Raw genomic sequence first — 21,611 nt, forward strand, 5'->3', positions numbered from 1 at the left:
ACGTGCAAACATATCAACTTAAGCATAACATGAACACATGTACCTGAAGAGCAGACCATCGCCTGCCATGGCATAGATGACTCTGGGCATAGGAAAGAGAGATCCTAGAAGGCTGACAGTGAGGCCTGCAACAGATCCCACTGCTACAATATACTTGCCCGCTAGGAAGCCATGAACCGCAAACATCTCCATAAGTGGAGCATCTCCATCAATCAGGTTGTATGGCACCATCAATGTCAAAATAATACTAACCTAAGACATAAAATCACATTTTGCAGTCTGATGCAATAATTTACGATGATGCAATATCTTTTTTAGAAATCAGATGCCATGGTAGCATGTTGTATTTAATTCTGGTGTAAACCTTTAATAACTGTAAAGTGCAGTCTGAAGAATTGTATTTAATCTGGCTCAAAATGTTAAAAAGAGGGCTTTTATATTATGTGAAGAAAGGATAAGCATTGGTCAACTCTACAGAATCTATGATCAACGATCAAGATTCAGCCTCTAGAGGAAATAAATAAATCACTGTTCAGGTGAGAAATGCTGGAATAATTTATTAAAGCATGCAACTGTGCAGTCTAGACTGGGATGATATAATAGTTCATTTCCTTCTTCAGAAATAATATTATTCCATTTATTTATTTTAAAGAGGTCATATGACACGGCTATTTTTGTTTTTTATGTAATGCATTGTGTCTACACCATTTAAGGTTAAAAAACGCTGTATTTTCCACATACCGCATGTTTGTATCTCCTCTGTGCTCTCTGAAACGCGTGGATTTTTAGCAAAGCATGTCACTCTGAAAAGCGAGGTGTGCTATGATTGGTCAGCTAACCAGTGTGTAGTGATTGGTCGAATGCTGCAAGCGTGTGATGGAAATGTAACGCCTCTTACCATATTTGGAACATCAGGTTCCAAAGCAATTGTGCTGACAGGTTTTACTTACTTATATATTTGGGTGGTATTAGTCAAATCATCCCACGGACCGACGTAGATTTGTGGCGGTGTGGTAACAACGATTGTAATTTTAGGTGTCTAATACATGCATGGGAAACTTATAACACACCAAAGACACAGAAAAACATGTATTCGCACCATATGACCCCTTTAATTAATACGATTTTCACTATGTAAAGTGAAAATGCATTTTTTAAAGAATTGATTATTAAAGAAAGAGTTCAGAGTTTAGATGGCAGAACAGTAGTACTTACGGAGACATATGCTGTGAGGCAGGTGATCAGAGAGGCTGTTATTGCGTATGGAATGGACGTGTTTGGGCTCTTGGCTTCTTCGCCTGTTGTGGCAATAATGTCAAATCCAATGAAGGCATAGAAACAGGTTGCAGCTCCTTGCATGACCTAAAAAACACAAGACACAGTTATATCCCATACGGATGATGCATGGCCATATGGCCGTATCTTTAAATATACAGTCTATAAACGTGGACATACAGTATGTGCATATATCCAGTATGTGTGTATAGAAAACATGGTTATAAACGTATAGAATAAAGAAAGAATTAAAGGCTTAAAGAAAGTTGCCTACAAAAACATGTCATTCAACATCTATAAATCATTTTTGTATTATTTTAAAATGTGTAATGCATATATGTACAAATTGTGTATAATTCATACTGTATGCAGTAAACCTTCTTACCCCTGACCAGCCATAGGGCAGAAACCTGCCACCTTCCCAGTTGGCTCCACCGAGGAAGAACAGGCCGGCAATGACCATGAAGATCCACACGATCAGGTTCATCACATTGAGCACATTGTTAAAGCTCACTGAGTTTTTCACCCCTAAACACACAATCACTGTCACCAACATGGCGATGAGCAAAGCCAGCAGGTCTGGATAAGATTCCTCTCCCTTACCTGAAGAATTAAAGTGTGTATGATCGGTAACAACATCATCCATCCACACTTATTATTTTATCAACACACTTTGTATTCTTCTATAAGGTTGATTACCCACCCAGACCATTCAACGTTCCAAGATGGTTGATCATGTAGCGGCTGATGGTGTTATTGGCTAAAGAATCAAACATGCTGCTGAGCGCACTGGCACCTGCTGCTGTACCAATCAGATACTCCAGAAGGAGGTTCCAACCAATGAAAAAGGCCACAAATTCTCCTACAGTGACATAACTGTAGGTGTAGGCGGAGCCTGTTGTTTTGGGCACCCTGACACCAAACTCAGCATAACAGACCCCTGTGTAGAAATCACTGAGATTAGCTGTTTGATAAAGTACAGAGTTCATAATATCAGTTAATTTGTTACAGTCTTTTTTTCAGCCTGGTTATTGAATCAACAGGTCTTGATCTGGATCAAGGATTTGATGGGTCTGGTTTTTCTCATTTTAACCTCCAGTTGGCATTTTATAAATTAAATTTAGCGGCTGTTGACAGCTGGTTTAGTAACCCCATAAAGCAATAATCTATTACTGTGGTTTCCTAAATGTTAGATTGAATTTTTTCACATACACAGTGTTACCTAGCAAACAAAAGGCTACATAGTGTATCATTGCTGTCCTTCTGAAACCTCATTTGATGTCCATATTAGCTGTTTTTCATGAAATGCAACTGGTTAGAAATTTGCAAAACCCATTGATCAACATGATAATACCTGACAGAATTGATGCCACAGCTGCAATAATGAAGGACAAGATCACGCCAGGTCCTGCCATTTCCTTGGCAACAAGCCCAGCAACCACATACATGCCGGTACCAACACAGCTGCCAACCCCTAGTGACACCAGATCCACCGTAGAGAGCACCCGGGCAAGTTTAGTGCCATGCAGGTCATCAGATCCCTCCTGCATGGAATCCACAGGTTTGGTGCGCAGGATTCTTGAATGGAGTCCATACCAGGACGACTCCCATTCAATCCTCCTGGGGTCCAGTTTAGCAAAAACAGCACTCATCTTTCACAACAGGAAGACTGGATAAATGAAGGTTGAGGTTTGTCCTGTCCAATTTGAGGGTCTGCAGTATTCCAGGTGTTTCCTGTAAATTTGTCTGTCTCTTGCTTTAATTCACTTTCTCTCCCGTTAGAGTGGATCCATCACACGAGCAATCAAAACACCACTTGATTTGGAACTGAAAATGGTCCCTACAAAAAGAAAAACAAGCTGATCGCAAGCTATCATGGAGACATGTATACTGCATTACCGAGATAAAACCCAGTAAGTGTACCATTATTGACATTATTTGAGGTTGATTATTATTCAAAATTTACCCTTTTTCAAATATCTGACAAAAAATGTCTACACTTGAAATGTTTAATATAAACTTAATCATGCTCAAACAACAACATTGTGTATACAATAACTGAACAATGGGAAGTGACCCCTCATTCATTGAGGTGAAATGTTGCTATGGTGCAGGACTCATAACAAGTGCATAGCATATGGAGAGCATCAGCTATATTAAGTGGACATTGATATACTAAGTGAGATCAATGTGAATGTAATGTTGGATTTGAACCTAAAAGAACAGAAATGCATTCATTTATGTTTTATGCTTTTTAATTAAAGGTGCAAAAAGCACAGAAATTAAAATATTTATATTAGAATTTTCACAGATGTTAATAAATAAATGTTTATATTCCCATCTTATGTCTAACAGTATGAAAACATGTTTTGCAGAACTGTCCCTTTCACTGCCGGTTTCTACCCACCATGCACCTCACTACCTTTCCCTGCACAGATAGCATCTGCACATTTTACTATCTTGTTTTTTTCAATCAAATGTAGTTCTGCCTCTCACTCAGATAAGATGCATTTGCCACCGCAGACAAAAAATCTGTCGGATGTGCCTGTTGGCAATTGCCAGTTGAATCTGCAGCCTCTGCTTTAATGCAATCTGACAACATCGAAACAGTCCACCTAATGATTTATGACTACTGGTGATTTATAAGATGAGATCAACTACAAAGATAAGTTAAAGCCATATCATCTTTGGAAGTATATACAAAGGATGAATGAGTGGCATAATGCTTTCACAAACATTGTAATGACATTGTTGTATTAGTATTTCAGTCGTTTTCTGATACCTGGGAAAACCGGCAAGTAGGCCAATTACATAAAGTTAACAAACACAAGCTAAAAAATATAAATTAAGCAATCAATGATTAAAACCAAAAAGTTACATCCATTGTACACAAGCCAATATTGTATATCAATATACAAAGTATGTCCACAGTCGAGAAAATGATTAGATAAAGCTGATTAAGATAAAAGGATAAAGATCATAAAAAACAATTGTGTTTGTCCATTGTTTGTCATAATTCAGTTTCTGAAATGGATGTGTAAAGAATAGCAAGGGTAAATAAGGATAAGGAGACCACATATAAAACCAGTTTGAATACAATAACCACATATGCAAAACAGCAATGAACTTGGTTATAAAGGTTGTAAAAGTAGGTCTAAAAGAACTGTCAATCCGCAATGACAATCAACACACAAACATCGTACTTCCTGCATAATAAATGCAAAAAACAAGCCTAGTTGCAGTTTAACATGCATGCAAATACTGACACTGATGATCACTTATTGTATCTCACCTGGTGCTGAAATTGTGTACAAAACCAAAGTTTCAAAGCACATTATACGCTTCGAGACTAATAGCATACATTTGTGGGAAGTTGCGAAAAATAAACTGTTTAAATAATATACTAGTGCTCTCTCAAACACTGAAAGTACATGCGTTTGTCATATCTGGAAATGCTTCTGGAAGGACTTTCAGCACCCTGGTCAGTTCCACCGTCTTGCAACGCAAACATTTACAAATATCGGATAATCATATTTTTCCTCATTATTGATAGTTGATTAGTATAAATTCTCGATTAAAATCCTCAATCACAAAAAAATCAATTTTGACAAGAAATCCCCAACTGATCCTAAACTATGCAGAAGACACATTTAATCCACGGCAGGCGCGTTCTGCTGCACCTATTCAAAAGTCGAATACACAATTTAACAAGCAACCTGCACAACATTTCCAATAATGAAATATTAATGATGGTATTCTGAAGTTTGCCAAGGGAGAGCTGAAATTTTTCGGTACACTTTGGTGCTGAGCTATAGTGAACAATACATTGCGCTCCTACAACAGACATGAGAATATAATTTGCCCCGACCAGAACTAAAACCCTACAGCTGCTCTCTCAGTTTAAGTGGTAAAACAAAAAGGCTTTGCCGTTGTCTTCCACCCTTAAAAGGAAACAGAGGTATCCAGTATCAAATTGAAAACAGCTTGTCTGGCCAAAAACTCACCGATGGGGATTTTAAACTGTATACGCCATTATGTCCATCGGTGAGGCAGGAATCCGCGTAAAGCTCGTGGAGACAGTAGGGGACACAACGAGGAGGGATGTCAATTATTTAGGCGGTTCTCCGTGTGATCAGAGCAGAGTTCATTATTAAAAGATTAGTCCACCATTCAACAGCTGCCTGCGTCAGAGCTTCCCTGACAAGTTTTAGATTGTTATACACTTTTAGGTCAATGTGGTCTACATTCCCTGGTGATGTTGATGATGTAAACTTCTTCAAAAAAGGAGCTATTTACCATAACAATGAGGTTCAGATGTTTGTAAATTAGGATGTAGGTTAAGCATACTATATAAACAAGTGCTTATACCTAAAAAAAACACCTTCAAGTGCGTTTACAAAACACTATACAGTATTTCACATGTTCGCCTAGTAAGATGTAAGTAAACATTTTTTATGATCATTAAAAAAGGTCACACTGGCACAACATCAAGTGTCATAATCCGGAATCAAGTTGCCTGTATATGTAACAGTTAATGCAACAGATAAACAAAGTCATCATTTGTTATATGTTTATAGTTATGCATCGGTCTATGGTATTGAATTTATTTTTTATTAGCCTGCCACTCAGCTTCAGTTGCAGAGACCTAGTGTCTCTCAGGTTTCACAGGAAACAAAAGTATCGCCATGGTGACTGAATGATAGGATGCATTTGTAGTGGTGTGGCAACACTTCTGCAAACATAACCTGTTTCAACATCAAAAGGTCAACAATGCAAATCAATTTCCCATCTGCAGTGTTCAGACACCATGTCAAAATGTGTGCGCCTATATGCTCCACCCACAAAGTTCTGCTTTTAAATGAAAGTTACAGGGTTTAGGTTTGAGTAAGTGCATGGCTCTGTTCAGATAGTTCAGAAAGATCCAAATCATCACACAATTGAGTCAGTTGCTATAGTTACAGCTCAACTACATCATTCCCTTGAGCCACAACAAATGCACCAGGCGTTGTAATAATCACATCAATGCAACGTCAAAGTACACGTGCAGAGCATATTTAAAATGATAAGATCACACATTTTCATGCCTAACGACATCATGTCAGTTTATCAGACTGACGTGTTTAAAAACAGAAATGTATACTGTAAGAAATCATAAAGCTTTAAAGAACTTATAAAATAAAATATTCTGTTATCATTTAGTTCACTATTGAGGGGGCACGGTGGCTTAGTGGTTAGCACGTTCGCCTCACACCTCCAGGGTTGGGGGTTCGATTCCCGCCTCCGACTTGTGTGTGTGGAGTTTGCATGTTCTCCCCGTGCCTCGGGGGTTTCCTCCGGGTACTCCGGTTTCCTCCCCTGGTCCAAAGACATGCATGGTAGGTTGATTGGCATCTCTGGAAAAATTGTCCGTAGGGTGTGAGTGCGTGAGTGAATGAGTGAGTGTGTGTGCCCTGCGATGGGTTGGCACTCCATCCAGGGTGTATCCTGCCTTGATGCCCGATGACTCCTGAGATAGGCGCAGGCTCCCCGTGACCCGAGGTAGTTCGGATAAGCGGTAGAAAATGGATGGATGGGTTATCATTTACTCACCATCTTATCATTTTAAACATGTATGGCTTTCTTTCTTTCTTAGAACAAGAAGATATTTTGAAGAATGTTGTTAACTTGCCCCCATTAAATAAACCTATTATTAAAGAAAAAATGGGGCAAATGCAGTTCGGGTACCAACTTTCCTCAAAATATCTTATTTTGTGTTCTGCAGAAGAAAGAAAGTCATGAAGGTTTGAAATGACATAGTGGTGAGTAAAAGATGACAACATTTAATTTTTTTGTGAACTATCACTTTCAGATGTGTGAAACAGAAACCAGAGAAATGTCTCTTCCAAAATGATTTTCTTCCCTTGATTTTTTCATCAAAAAATACATTAACAGACTCAGTCATGCTATTAAACCTGTTTTGAGTTTATGGGCAAGTAGTGGCATGATAGGCTACAAGGTGGTAAACTATAAGCATGGGGAGGACTTATCAAATAAATACATTTTAATACCAAACCTACGAAAATGTTAAATTACGTGCTTACATTCTTAAAGAAATTGTAGTAGATTAAAAATAAATGTCAGATTTTCACTGGCTTTGGTAAGGTGTTTTTACCTTGATCTCTTCCCAGAGCTCTTGATTCACTCCAACATTTGCTATGGAGAAAAACATTTCTTTAGAACAAAGCTGTATCTCTGCCTGTTTAACCAGGTCAGCGGAAAAATATTTTTGGCACTAATGAACAGAAAAATGTGTTGTCTGTCCAGCTGCACATAGTTTTGTTAGATTTATTTCACTATTTCACAAAAAGAATCAAACACACTATTTTATAGTTAAAAGAAGCCGATTTATTCGACTGCTTGTCAAATTTGGGTAAATGTGTTTACCGAGCAGTTAACTAAAGATTAAAACATTATTTGTATAATGTTAAATGTTGTTAATTGTTTTAACAAAACAAACCACTTAGATGTCCTCTGACATCTTGTGGACAAAGCGAGCATTACCTATTTGTGACGACCCGGATACTTGACTTGAAACGCAAGGAAGTGACGTCGTCGTCAGTCTCGAGCTTCGCCTACGCCTTAGTAGGATTCGTAACTTTGCTTATAACATTGCATGGTTGGTTTTCTACATTAAGTATAATTAAGACAATAAAAAATAGAAATTATTACAAAAATCATTTCATTTTGTTTGGATCTTATAAATGTTGTATTTAATAAATTTCCTACTGAAATAAATTAACGATTCTAATGGTTTCCACAATAGGCTTACATAACAATTTATATATTGTTTTATTTTAACATATAGGAAATAACTCTTTCAAAAACGTTCACTGAGTTTGTAATAAAAAAAAATTGTTTTATAAGTGGGCTTTACACAGCACATGTTAGAATTTGTAACTTTATTTCAACACTGGTTAATAGCTTTTCGTATATACATTGGTGCAGTTAAATGTTAGTTAAATAAGCAATATTCAAGTCTACATTTGTACATTGAACTCTAGTATGTCCCTCTCCTTCACAGGTCATTGTTTAGCAGAAAAGGTGCAATGCATTGGACTTCTTGTCTTCTGGTTTATTTATGGCTTATGGCTTTTCGTAGCTTGCATGGTGCATGCGCTCATTAAAACCTGCACTTATATCTTTATTTTTTTTGCAGAATTTTGGACTGAAAGGAACAGATGAATGATTTGTTTCTTCCTAAAGAGCTGGTGCGTTGCATGCTTCTCTTCGACCGTGAGTGTGTCCCTCTTTGTGCAGCAATGGAGCTGTGGACGCGTTTCCAAATGACCTCCTCACATCTGTGATTCTTTGGGTGCACATCCCTCCAGAGTAGGTTGGATGATAAATAAGATTTTGAATAACAGCAAGGACGTTCCAAAACCTGATGTGTGGAGTCCTGTCTTTGCAAAGAGCTTGAGTTAGAAACAGACCTTCGTGAAAAATGCCTTTCATTCTTTTTCCTGTTGTTCTGGGGGCTGTGAGGAGCGTACAGTGGGCTTTGCAGGGCCACGGCATGCAATGGGCTCGGGTAGCGGTACACTTCCATGCCTTGGTGACCTGGAAGATCAGTACGGTAAGTGGGTTGCAAGACCACTTTAGACTGAAGTATTTCTGAAACAACAGGCCAGTGTGAGTCAGGATACAGATACGCCACAGACAGAAAACCATCTTCAGGAATCACCTCATCTGAGAAATGGGATTGAAGATCAGCCTGACTTCGTCTCCTGTGCTGCTTGTTGTTCTGGAATATAATGGGTAGATTCCTTGGAGTTGTTTCGCCCATGAAATATTCCAGTTCTCCTGAGGAATACTTGGACCTCAAGGAGGCCATGGAGGTGGAGAGAGAGCTGACAGTATCATCACCAGGGGTAAAACCATCCCCAAAGTCACTGTCACAGAATCCTGAGCTAGCCCTCGATTGAAGTTGCGTGTGAAGTTCCTGGTGATGCCGGCTTTTTTCCTTAAAGCACTGACAGTAAAGCAGATCTTCAGAAGAATGACTAGAACATGACCAAAGCCCTCTCTCTTTCCTTGTGTCGTGGACAGCCTCCTCAGAAAAACTACGCCTGAGTCTTAAAGTGTCTTTATGCGAGAAGTATTGATACTGTTGTTCCTGGATTTTTGTTGATTGAGATGTTTCTTCTTCAGTTTTTCCCAAGGCTGTTTCTACCATTACTTTGTGCCTAGCCCTAAGGACTTCCAGCTCCAGGAGCCCTGCCAAAGTAGCACGAAAGCGCTCTCTAATTCGTTTTCTCCCTGTGCTGGTCAATAACATTGGATGAGATTCTTCTTTCTGCTTAAACATGTTGACAACAAGCTGTGTAGTGTTCTGCATTTGAGAGTGGACGACTTTATAGTGAAATTACCCCAATCAATGCAAATGTATTTAATTATTGCTGATCTCGCTATTCCAACAGTGTATCTACTGATTACATTTTCACTAATCTTTGACCCTAGTTGAAGAATATGATGAAAGGTAAAATTATCTGTATGAGATAAGGTCTTAAACGGTAACACTATGTTAACACTTAAAAGATAAATATCACTCAGTGATAGTTTTGACTTTATATTACATCAGTGACATAATGAAGTTTAAAGCAATTTAGCGTTGAAGATCATATTTGTAATGATGTAATTTGACACTATAAATAGATATAATAAGTAACATTGTATTTAAAGGGATACTTCACAATTTTTTTTAATTCTGTCATCATTCATTCACCTTCGAGTTAGGGTCACAGAAAAAGATGCTTGGAAGAATGCTTCTATCCAAATCTGTCTGGTGTAAGCATTCTTCCAAATATCTTTCTCTGTGTTCATTAGAACAAAGAAATTATCCAGATTTGGAACAATTCGAAGGCGAGTAAATTAAGACAGAATTTTCATATCTGAGTGAAGTATGCCTTTAAATAATCAAGCATGTACTCCAATGAAAAACCACCGCCATTTCTGTTTTAATAGCCATGTATTTTCATGGATCCATGGATATTTTTAAGTTTTTAAACCTTTGATTTCTAAGAATGGGTTTTTGAAGCATGTTATTGATGCATTAGGCAATGTAACAGATATTTTAAATAAAATATCTACATGCATAAACATGAATATTTACAAAATTTTCATTAACTTATATCATCATTTTGCTTGAGCTATATTGCAGAAACTGCACTTACAAGCATTGCATTCATAGTACAATAATAACGATTTTTCGCAATCATGATCTTAGCCTCATTTTCATCCTGTTTAACGCTCTCATTACAGACTTAAAGTTGATAAACATACATTTTTACAACAACAGTTCTGTTTAGAACAAAACTATAATAATAAGACACAATAATAAAAGACAACTCAATTTCAGCGAGTATCTTTTTTATTATCAAGTACATATCAAAACACTTGCTCCTGTTTTCACGATGACAGTTTATGCAGGATCTCAATACACAAAAGTTCCCTGACAGAAGCGTCACTCATCAGCATCAGACTCTTCGTCTTGAGTGATCTGGAAGTAGCGCAGCTGGTAGCTTTCCTTATCTGACGCCACCACCCTCAGCCAGTCTCTCAGGTTGTTCTTCTTCAAGTACTTCTTTGTGAGGTACTTAAGATACCTGAAAAATAAATGTGTTACTTTTTTTCATCTGAAACAATAATAGTCGACAATGGAGTTTGGTTGATGAAACAGATCTCACCTTTTAGAGAACTGCTTTTCTGATGCGACATTAATCTTGTTCTTCTGACGATTGATCTGCACTACGTTTCCCAGATTGCCAGTTTTGCCATTAACCTTCACCTTCTCTTTCAGAAAGGTTTCCTGTTAGTGATAAAACAACATGACCACACTAGGGAAGATAGCCCTAGGTATTACACTAGGGAAGGGAACCCTAGCTGTGACTTGGCATTAGATTTCCAACTAACTTACCTGAATACATTTCATGACAAACAATTCAAAACAATAATGCAAACACAATGTGTAGTGTCTAAGCTTACAAAATTTGCAGAGTCAAGAATCCCGTCCTCAGCAGGGTTAGTACAGTCCACGGTATACTTAAAGCAAGCACCCTTCTTGCTTCTTTTCACGACGTTCTGCCTTGCCTAAAAAAACGTTGTCACATGTTATTAGCCTACTATGTGAAACATAAATTTGTAAGAAGTGATGTTTAATGCCGTGTTCGTAATAGTTAAGATTCTAAATACTTTATTACGGCTACAAATATATGGATATGCGTTTTAGTAGCGACTGGTTCTGTCCTGGTAAAATTGCTCTGATCCACGTGTCACCCGTTGGTAAGTCAAAATTGTGCATTAACACGTCATTAGCTACATCCACAAAAAAGACACTCTGGGATAAATATTACACTTTAATTTCACTTATCGGATAGTTTGAGAACATAAAATAACACATAGTTTGAATGTAATAGTCACAGGGACGAAACGTACCGGTGCCATCTTGGTGAGGTTACTTAGAAAGAGGAAGTGACGCAGGTCCGCGATGGGTTAGTTATCATTTCCTCGCTGCTGATTGGACGCCGGTCGAGGAGCACTCGGGCACAGTAGTATCTTGACTGCAATATCGGGCAGCTTACTTGCACCGGAACTCCCGAAATGCTCAATTTCAATACTTTATGAATATTTAATATGACTGAATTAGTATGACTTAAATTAAGTTGCACTTATAAATATGACACTGAATAGAAAACTATTTTAAAATAGTTGTATGAATTATTGTTAATTTAACTTTGGTCGATGTAACTCAGGCGCTTGATGGGCAGCTCAAACTCAAAGCGCGAGCAGACAGGAGTGCCTGTCTTTACCTGCGAAGAGCTGCGCAAATTAAGTTTCTTTTGTATTCCTGCACTTGAACTGCTGTTTAATTCTGTTGTTATTGCGGTTAAGCGCTAGTTCAACACGCGTCTGCATCTACTCGTGGTAAAATCAATGAAGCGCGTTGCGATGTAGTTTTGACGCGCCGTTTTGAAAAAAAGCCGCAGCAGTAAAGTGTAAGTCTCTGTTTGTTATATATACAATTGTATACGTATATTATGTATCTTCTGTTAAATATTATGTCCACATTGTTTGTCTTTAATATAAACTTGAAGTCTTTCTGCAAGTCCCCATAAAAGTCATTTGAAGAGCCCCGTTTACAGTGCACTACTGAAAAGTGTTTTCTGTCCACTATTACTGCTGATAAACTTTAAACATTTAAAAAAATGTTCTTTTGTTTGAAAACAGCTGGTAAATAAAAAAGTAGCCTCGTGAAGTACTTCCGACTTGAAATCGTACGACTCGCTAGTTTCCGGTTATATTTATTAACTATGCCCCATGTGAAACCTAAACTGTTAAATATACGATTTATATACGTACATACATTATCAGCGACATAGGAAGAAATATCCTAAACATCATTAGCACGAACACAATAATTATTAAATGTTTGGATCACTATGTTGTGTAGTTTTTTATCGACAAAAGTAATGCTAGTAAATGACAAAAATAATTGTCAATATCTATAAAAAGTGTTGTTTTGTAAACTTAGTTTTGAAATTTAATATAGTATACAGTGTTAATCAGTTAACTACAAGAGCGCTACAATTTTCAATGGCAAATACTACACAAAGTGTTGAATTAAAAGGGACTTTTATTTTGACGGGTCTTCTGGAGGAAGCCTGAATTTTTCTGAGTTTGCGGATAGCTTCACTCAAATTGTTAAACGCTCGTAAAACTCTGAGAGCAACCTAGGAGATGAAGTTCATATCCTCACACACTGCAGACGCAGCTAAATCCTCGACCAGTCGTGTTGTATGTTAAACTGTGCACATAATTCACTCGCAGAATACATTTAAATAACAGGATTCCGCGTCCGCATCTAGTTAACGTGACGTCACACATTGACAAGCACAACCACGACAAACGCTCTTCACACAAACACGCGGCTCTATCTAATGCACGTATTGTTATTATTCTAACATGTATGTCACACTGCTGTAATTTGTCCAAATTCTTTCAATTGCCGATACAAAACATTCACTCGTCCCGGACAAGCGTTAATATCGTGCACTGACTGGTTATTTGAGTGTTTTATGCATGTGACTAACTTACTTTCTATGGCGGTCATTAGGTGGTACTTGGAACAAGTCATTTTATAAAAGGAGGTAACGTTACTTGATCTGAAAAGTTTGAGAATTGTTCTACATGATTCATAAATGAAGAATTTCTCAAAAGATGTAGTTCAACGTAAAATATACTGACGGTTGTACTATATAAATGATAGCTGATAAGATGATTTATGTATGAACAGATGCAACGGCTCATGTTAAGACTGAACTGCACATTACACTGAGTGTTGCCTGGGCACACGGCTATAAATGAGTATTAGGCTCCACCCATGCAGAAGATCAGGAGCCCAACCTAACAACGCCTAATATGTGCCGTTTCTGAAATAACTGCTCTTAGTGCATTTCTAAAGAAAAAGTCATTTCAACAGGAATATAAACATTGTTTCTCGTTATATACTCTTACAATATTATTACCTGATACTATACATTTTATTCAACAATCTGGACAAATGAGTTTTAAAAGAGTACAGTTTTTAAGTGAATTATTTTGCCCTTCTTAAAACATGCAAGCCAATTCACTAATATTTAACTTAAAAACAGAGACGGACATTTCAGAGTTTGTTTGATGTGTGAAAACATGCTAAATAAATCAAGTATTACCAAGAAAAGCTACACATTCAAATGACTGGCCCTTCAGTACAACAGGCAGGTTAGACTAGGTTGTCCCTATATCTAATGCAGGACCATTTTTCTCTCCCTCTTTAAAATGTGTTATAAAAGACTGAAAGTTAAACAGATTCGACTTATTGTCAGAAACAATAAAAAAAAGCTGCATTCCAGGCTTTTAATTTAAATACTGATCGTGTTTCATAAAAACAAAAAGAAAGGTCATCTAGTACGTTTTTATTTTGCTCTCTCCAGTCAGATGACAAAGGCCTCGAGTGAACAAAGGAAATTTAGACCACGCATCCAAGATTTCGTCCTTAAGAGCCCAAGCTAATTCTGGGGCAGCGCTGATAAGAGCCCACCTGGAGACAAATAACAGGCTTCAATACTTTATTTAAGGTTGTCAAATGACAGCCAAAAACAAGCTGGCTGCTATTCTGTTACAGAGGTATTCGCACATGGCCATCACACCCTTTTCCACTTCTTAACAATGAGACTGGTGTTTAAGAATTTCACTGGTTTATTCTGCGTCAGTTCAGCCTTTCCTCTCCTAACAACACCTTGCATAAATTATGCACGCCAATTATGATTAAGAAATCAAATACAAAAAGGAACATGGATCCCATTTCTAAACATCCAGGAATGTACTCTGTAAAAACTTGACAAATAACACCGATTGGGGCGTTTGAGGGGTGTTAACACACCCGAGAGAATGCCAACTGACCCGACAAGTCCAGTACAGTATTGGAAGGAGAAAAAAGGAGTACAATCGCGACAAACTTATTTGAGGTTGCTCGTGAAGGCCATAGCTTTGGTGACAAATAAAACAAAAAAAACAAATACATGAGATCTGTTATAGTGTAGCATGTTGCAGCCTGAGCAGCCCAGTCTTGCTTCCTATTTGGTCATGGGTTTGACCGCCACAGCAGATTCTTCGCCCATAGCTGAAAGCACGGTAACCTGGTAGACGAGCAGAAAGTACTTTTTAAAAATCCAATATTCAGCTTCTAGAGAAACTGCTGACAAATAACGAATCAAGAGACCAGGTGTGTATTAGCCCACATGGATGCACTTACCAACATCTCTTCACCAGCTGCAAATTTGCTTTCAATTTCTTTGCCCAGGTCACTGTCTGGCACACGCAGGTCCTCACGCACATCACCGTTGTCCAACATTAGGGAGAGGAAACCCTCAGTGATGTCGACCACCTATGCGAAACAAGATTGGTATTTATAAGCAAATGCTACATAAAAACCAGATCATGAGATCACTGTAGACTCGCAGCAAAAACCAACACTGCTTTATAAACAGCATTTAATTTAAAGAAAAACAAAATAGAAATAGGAGGATTAAGAGGAACATTTTATGAAAGGTCAGCTCTACACCGTATTAACAGCCTATAAAGATCCACAAGTACATACATGCACAAGTCAAATAAGTTGGAAAAGCTTGCCAAGGAACTCCAAAAACATAAGTTTAACAATGTGGGATACAGTCACACATCACGGTCATTTAAGCTTAATTAGGGAAAGGACAGCTATTTCAATCTTAAATTAACTGCCACAAGTCAACAAGTTAAGAACGGATGAACCAGCAGTTAGTCCTCAATACATACGACTGGCATTACAAAACAAAAGATACCCAAACTGGACCACAAACCCTTGCAATGCCCTCTTGGAATATGCAAAGCCATGAAAGCCTCACCTGGTAATCGTTTCTTTTAATGTTAGGCACGTCCATGTTGTGGGTAGAGGGGCAGATATCTTCATACTTCTTATTTGAGAAGATGTCAATTCCAACCATGTGAACCTGTTAAGAGACACTTTTACTTAACACCGGATTGCCAAAGATAAATCAGTCACCAGAAGGATGACACGGATCTCCACAATTACCTTTGCATGACCATGCTTGCCAGTCTTCGAAGTGGACATTTCAACAATTTTGCAGGGGCGACCTTTAAGCACCACGAATCCGTTCTTACGCAGGGCGCTGCACTGCATGGGGTAGGTGGCAGAAGCCCCTGCATCACCGCTGGTGAAATCAAGATCTGGATCTGCCATGATGGGGTTCTAATCAAGGGGCACTGGAAACACAGAGCAAGAATTCACATTGGCAGAGAGAAAGCTTGCATATGCACATCACTGTTACACGAAACAGACATGCAGTGATACTTAGTTTCCACTCTCTGCAAACCAATGAGTTGGAAAGCACACAGTTTCTTGTCTAAGATAAACTTTACTTGGAGAGAACTGCGTTTAAAATGTATTAAATGAATAAACTAGAACGCGTCAGCTACAATATCCCTCTTTGTATTGGCTGAAAACCTGCCGCATCATGCCATTCCAATTTTACCCCTCGGTTTTGTGAACACGACACAAAATAAACGATTCGACGTGATAAGTGTCGCCAACAGCAGTCTTTGTTTACTAGATTGGTGTTAAAAAGCTAAATGTCCGTCATTACGTTTGTTACTTTACACAAAATTAGCACAATGACCACGTCGATACAGGCCAGATGGACCCGTGGGTCAGCGCAAGTGAACCAACAAAGGCCCCCAAACCGTTAAAAGTAATCGTTAAGAAAAGTGCGACCGGTTAACGGAACGTAACGTGTCTGAAATAAGACTCGGCGCGAGCGCATCGTGTTCAGTCAACGTGGTTTCGCCAATGCGCCGCCGATCAATGACTAGGCTAGCACGCTAACGCCCGATCCGCACAACAAAACATTTTAAACAGACACCAAGTTACACAAATCCCGACATCAACCAGAACAAGCGACCAATTAAAAAACGAATAAAACACTGTGGGAAACGGGACGCGTGCGGCTTAACCAAAGTTTTTCACGTGCCTCTTTCTCAGTTAACGTTATATGATAAATCACGTCGCGCGCGAGGCCGTGCGCCACTGTTTGTGCTCGCGGCCTGCGCCAACTTCACACCCCTCGAGCCGCCAGAACGAAGAACCTGCACGCGCTTCTTAATACGTCCCGGTTCCGTTCGCAATTCGCAACTCGGAAACCGACTTTGTAAAAGGTTAAAGGGGTGAAATGTATGTCATTTTAAACAGTTCAAACAAGGTTCATGCAGCACTTACTTCCAAGAAAAAAAGGAACGTCAACGCGCATGCGCGGCCAATTTTAACGCGGCACCCGTACTGTGGGCGGTACTCCCGTTCATATGCGCTCCGCTGCCGACATGATGATGACTTTTGACAGAAGTTTGTGCTTACTGGTGCCGCCCGGTGCTTCGGACTGACTGTATGTCGTTACACATCGGCATTTACCGGGTAAAATCAACAGTATAAACCGTGACATAAATTATAATGAATTTAATAATCATAATGTGAACTGTATTAGTTTGAATGAAAACTATAATGTCCTAAGTGGATCCCTACTTGTTTTGTTATCAATATGTAAAGCAGTAAGGGCCAAAACACACTATAAGAAATAGTTTAAATAGTAAGCATATGAAAGCATCAAAATTAGTTTTTTTCTTGAGCAGGGTTGTACAAATTAGTGTAGTAATTTAATAGAAGGATACCGGCTACATCGACTAAATAAAAGTTTTACAAGAGATGACAAATATGACTACACACAAGGTCTGGTTTGATGTGTCAATTTATTTAAAAAACAAAGAAAAAAAATCATGGTTTGGGGAGACAAGTGAACACGCTGGGCTTGAAATATATTCCATGTTTCCTTTTCATTTATTCTTCATTCAGAATCTCTTTGAACTATTTAGTTATGAATAGAAATAAACTCAAGCTATATTATTATACAGCCAAAGTAAAAAAGGGTCCAACATGAAATTTGACAACATAAAAAATGCTTATTATTGCTAATAGCCTAGCTTTTCTAGACTGACCCAGCTATTTGATATGCACTTGAAGGACCCTCTAGCATGAAAAATGTGCATTAACACAATCAAAATCATATTACAAACAGCTATTTTAAAATGTTTAGCAATAATAATGAGGGATAGCTGGGAATTTGGGCATAACAATGTTGCTTAAAAAATAAACTAACTATAAAATGTGTTTAAATGAAGCACTCATAGTAACGCATCTTTGTTATGACAGTATAGATTTCAAAATTCTTTAAGACTAACTAATTCAACTTAACAATTTCTAAATGATTTCCTTGAAATTTTCTTAATACAACGAGATCTAGTATTTCAGCACTGTACAGTACAATAAATAAAATGGATCAAAATATCAAGCAAAACTGGGTTAAGTTCCAGATCCACAAAATATAGAGTTCAGACCTTACAGATATTTTGTGGGTTGGCTGACTGGAGGGCATTGTGGTATTGTTGTGATTTACATCATGTACTGTAATTGAAATCGGATTAAATGAGATCGAAATCTCTTGGAAGTCCAGGCTACATTTATAGTTACATGGAAAAACCCATTCTCCTAGCCTTAAAAATGTATTTAAAAAATAGCACAACCTTACATTTAATATGAACTTCTTGGTACACATTATGAAATATGAAAATCAAAAATGGTAGGTCCAGTTACAGCTCACCACTCCTCATTTTAATGTGAACATGGCCGTTTTCCTTTCTTTATTGGTGGTTTTACAGGCCTAAAGAATAAAACGCACTCCCGCACACATTGCAGCAACCATAAAAATAACCAATATCCGGAATACGCAGTTGTGCTATAAATCTTAAAAGTTTAATACACAAAATACTAAAAGAAAGAGAAATAAAACAACAGATTCAGGTTAAGGATGTACTTACTGTATCAATTTCAAGTTAATGTAAAAATAAGGTCACACATCAAAAACGTATCTACACAAAGCAACCACATTGGAGGTGGTGCATGAGATAATAAACAGATCAACCAACATCACAGATTACATCTGTGTTTATAAAGTTGATGGGAAGACCCCGTAACTACAGGGAGACATCAATCCCACACACACGTCCATACTCAGTTCACAGTTTGTATAACAAAAAAAAGTTTCCAGTTGTTTCAAGTGACATTGTGAATTCTACACACTATTGCCATTCCATACAGCAGTTGAAATGTATAAAACTATACAAATGAAAGTATATAATTAAGGAACTTGTTTCCTGTATTTTTATAGAATGCTATGTCATTTAGAAGGATCTCTATTAATATTAAGATTAGTCTTGAATTGGCTGTTAATTGCACAATACGTTTTTTTTTGGAATAATTTTTCTGATGTTCTACACTCAAATCACCTCTGAATCTACACATGACAACGTTGCCATTTTCCATTAATAAGTACATATTCAAAGCCAATTATTGAGCTAGTTGAAAATACTTTTGAAAAAATTCACCGGTCTATATGTTGAATTGCAAAAGACTTAACACACCCTCAGAGAAGAAATATTTGTCCCTTCAATCTTAAATATTGTTTATATCGTTTCACTTACAAAGAGGTTTTCTCTACCTCATGGCCGAAATCTGAACACTAACAGGTGAACACAATCGAGGTAGCCCAAAGGGAAGCTCTCACAAAACACTACCGTCCTGTTCACCGATTCATGTGATTCACACAAAATTAGGTCCACATTTGTGACACATTGGGAGAGTCTTACAGTGACACAAAAACATCACACATTTCTGTCCGACCCTCACAGTTTCTAATGCATTAATTTCAGAAGCGAGATCCTCTCTCACCGCAGGAAGTGGATATTTACAGACGGTTAGTGAACGTCCCTCTATAAATAGTTGGAGGTTACTCGCCGTCTCATTCCCTCGGCCGTTATTGCACTTTGCTGAGAGTTGTGCGAAAATAAATGTAAATAGAAAACATTCTTATCTAAATGACACAGGGAGGCGTGTTTCCCTCGTTCCTTAACTAGTCAAAAACTGCTGGTAACAACTAGTTTTTTTGTTTTGTTCGTGGAAAACTTTACATCATTCATCCAATCCTACACATATCTTCACACACACTAACCCAGCTATTGTGAGACTCAATGAAATTGTTATGTACTTTTTGATGTTTCATTACAAAGCTCTGTAGTATTTATAGATCCGCCCTGTGATTTTTGTTTAACAAAGAGTCGTTCCTGCAGATAAGATTTACTTTTTAAATGTCTTGCGTCATGTGGACATTCACTCATCAGTGCAAGTTTCCATAAAAAAAATGCTTCAAATGCTCACAATCTGTTTGTTCGGGAGACAATGGAAAAAAAAAATACAGAAGTCTGATCTACAGCACCATCTCCCTGAGTGCAAGAAACAGTGCACGATCACAAACTTCGCATCTTAAATACTACAGAACTTTAGCACATTACTGGGAATGCACATTATGACCGTTTAGGATCATGACAGCATCATGCATATTTCCATTACAAACAGGCATCAATTTCCATCTAATCGCAATATTTTCCCTTCTGTACATAAAGACGCACACATCAAAATGGACCTAGAAAAATTAAATCGAGCAGCATTGCAATTTCATATTTAAGGCATTTTGTGTACAGCCCAAAAGTGTGTCTGCTCCAATATAACGTCGTGAAACAAGCATCAGTTCAATTCAAACATTAGCATGACGTCGACGTGTCACAAACGTCTGTGTGCATTCCGAGCTGAAACATGAAAAAGATTCTTTCTAAAAACAAAGAATGAAATATGCCCAGGTGAAGATATTGGATCGCACGAATGGCATCCCGCAAGGGAGGTTTAAACTGACGTTGAATTATTGTGTCAAAAGTGTCATAACAGTACAAATCACTTGCTTAAATATTCACTCTATTCTGAGGGTCCTGTAATTTCAGTCTTTTACTAATCGCCTCCAGAAGACTCTAGATACATATTTGTAATGACAAAAACATCAGAACCCCACATACATCAACGAAAGAGCCGTAAAAAATAACGCAGACCGGTTGTTCTTTTTTTGGAACCTCTTTGTTTATGGCAGCGTCCAGATTTTGGCTGTGGAGTTGAGTTTGATCGTCTTTGACTCTTCTGAGAAAGACCCAGGAAAGTTTTGTTCTGCTCGCCGTCTGCCAGATTGTCCGGCACACCTGGATTTTCTGCCTGTCTTTCCATTTCTCAACACTTTTCAATAAAGTAGAAAAGGTCCACAGATACAATGCAGGGGAGGGCGTGCACAAATTACCAATTCATCATGGAGTTTCTGTTCAAGGTCATGAAGAAAACTTGGCTGCTGCCTCCTGATCTGACCGAGGCAAAGAACACCTGCGAGAAAGAAAAGAATCCAGATGGTGGAAGGTTATTATTTAAGGCCTCTTTTGTCACACGGGAGAACAATCCGTTACAACCTCTTGCTTTGTGAGAGTGACTATATAGGATTTTCAATTGAACAAAAAACATTCTCAACTTACACAAGCTGACAAAAATGTAACTTGAAACAGACCAGGAACAATTTTTTTAGATTTTCACAATTGGTTTAAGAAACATTTATAAGTGCCAACAGTAAGAAAACACATTTACTGTATTAATGTGCATTTCATATCTTCAAGTTTTAAAAGTTTAATTCAGTCAAATTTTTTGTATGTTATAATCCCTGATCTGCAAGTGATATATTAATGAAACTACAAATAGATCAGTTTTGCAAATAAACTTGTGTTGCAACTGTCCCATT

The 21,611-nt window shown here is 37.9% G+C and overlaps 4 protein-coding genes across 12 annotated transcripts in view; all 4 read right to left on the minus strand.

Annotated features, from left to right (window-relative positions):
* slc7a14b (solute carrier family 7 member 14b) overlaps window positions 1-9,487 on the minus strand; it is an 11,770-nt gene extending 2,283 nt beyond the window's left edge. The window contains exons 1-6 of the mRNA XM_056737615.1: window positions 8,745-9,487; window positions 2,630-2,895; window positions 1,979-2,215; window positions 1,661-1,878; window positions 1,216-1,362; window positions 44-252 (exon numbers count right to left, since the gene is read on the minus strand). Coding sequence (XP_056593593.1) covers window positions 44-252; window positions 1,216-1,362; window positions 1,661-1,878; window positions 1,979-2,215; window positions 2,630-2,895; window positions 8,745-9,487 — 1,820 coding nt within the window. The remainder of the gene's footprint in view (window positions 1-43; window positions 253-1,215; window positions 1,363-1,660; window positions 1,879-1,978; window positions 2,216-2,629; window positions 2,896-8,744) is intronic.
* Window positions 1-11,853, minus strand: part of rpl22l1 (ribosomal protein L22-like 1) — a 25,482-nt gene extending 13,629 nt beyond the window's left edge. Inside the window, exons 1-4 of one of the 2 annotated variants that reach the window (XM_056738030.1) lie at window positions 11,746-11,853; window positions 11,296-11,400; window positions 10,998-11,119; window positions 10,735-10,916 (exon numbers count right to left, since the gene is read on the minus strand). In XM_056738030.1, the coding sequence (XP_056594008.1) occupies window positions 10,775-10,916; window positions 10,998-11,119; window positions 11,296-11,400; window positions 11,746-11,754 (378 nt within the window). In that variant the 5' untranslated portion in view covers window positions 11,755-11,853 and the 3' untranslated portion in view covers window positions 10,735-10,774. Of the gene's footprint in view, window positions 1-10,663; window positions 10,917-10,997; window positions 11,120-11,295; window positions 11,401-11,745 lie in introns of those variants that run through there. The other variant, XM_056738029.1, reaches the window with a different exon arrangement.
* Window positions 11,854-14,400: 2,547 nt separating this feature from the next.
* eif5a (eukaryotic translation initiation factor 5A) lies at window positions 14,401-17,264 on the minus strand. Of its 2 annotated transcripts, none has more exons than XM_056738027.1 (5): window positions 17,120-17,264; window positions 15,920-16,110; window positions 15,732-15,836; window positions 15,104-15,235; window positions 14,401-14,987 (listed from the first exon to the last, which is right to left on the minus strand). In XM_056738027.1, exons 2-5 carry the CDS (start codon window positions 16,085-16,087, stop codon window positions 14,925-14,927), a joined length of 468 nt encoding a protein of 155 aa, XP_056594005.1. In that variant the 5' UTR covers window positions 16,088-16,110; window positions 17,120-17,264; the 3' UTR covers window positions 14,401-14,924. The 2 variants fall into 2 exon arrangements, with proteins under 2 accessions (XP_056594005.1, XP_056594006.1); XM_056738028.1 differs by lacking the exon at window positions 17,120-17,264 and adding an exon at window positions 16,875-17,045.
* A 360-nt stretch (window positions 17,265-17,624) lies between these two features.
* Window positions 17,625-21,611, minus strand: part of tnikb (TRAF2 and NCK interacting kinase b) — a 43,864-nt gene continuing 39,877 nt past the window's right edge. For all 7 annotated transcript variants that reach the window (XM_056738019.1, XM_056738018.1, XM_056738016.1 and 4 more), the window contains one exon: window positions 17,625-21,205. Coding sequence is in view for 6 of the 7 variants with exons in the window: in XM_056738018.1 (XP_056593996.1) it covers window positions 21,122-21,205 (84 nt within the window). In the remaining variant the exon portion in view is untranslated. The remainder of the gene's footprint in view (window positions 21,206-21,611) is intronic.

The sequence above is a fragment of the Triplophysa dalaica genome, chromosome 23 (genome assembly GCF_015846415.1).
Source record: "Triplophysa dalaica isolate WHDGS20190420 chromosome 23, ASM1584641v1, whole genome shotgun sequence".
In the NCBI taxonomy this organism is placed as follows: domain Eukaryota; kingdom Metazoa; phylum Chordata; class Actinopteri; order Cypriniformes; family Nemacheilidae; genus Triplophysa; species Triplophysa dalaica.

Coding starts and splice junctions, on each gene's coding strand:
- eif5a (XM_056738027.1), bottom strand. CDS start 16,087: ATGGCAGATCCAGATCTTGATTTCACCAGCGGTGATGCAGGGGCTTCT. Junction 15,837..15,919: donor GCAAGCATGGTCATGCAAAG/GTAATTGTGGAG, acceptor GTCTCTTAACAG/GTTCACATGGTTGGAATTGA. Junction 14,988..15,103: donor CAGCTGGTGAAGAGATGTTG/GTAAGTGCATCC, acceptor CTCGTCTACCAG/GTTACCGTGCTTTCAGCTAT.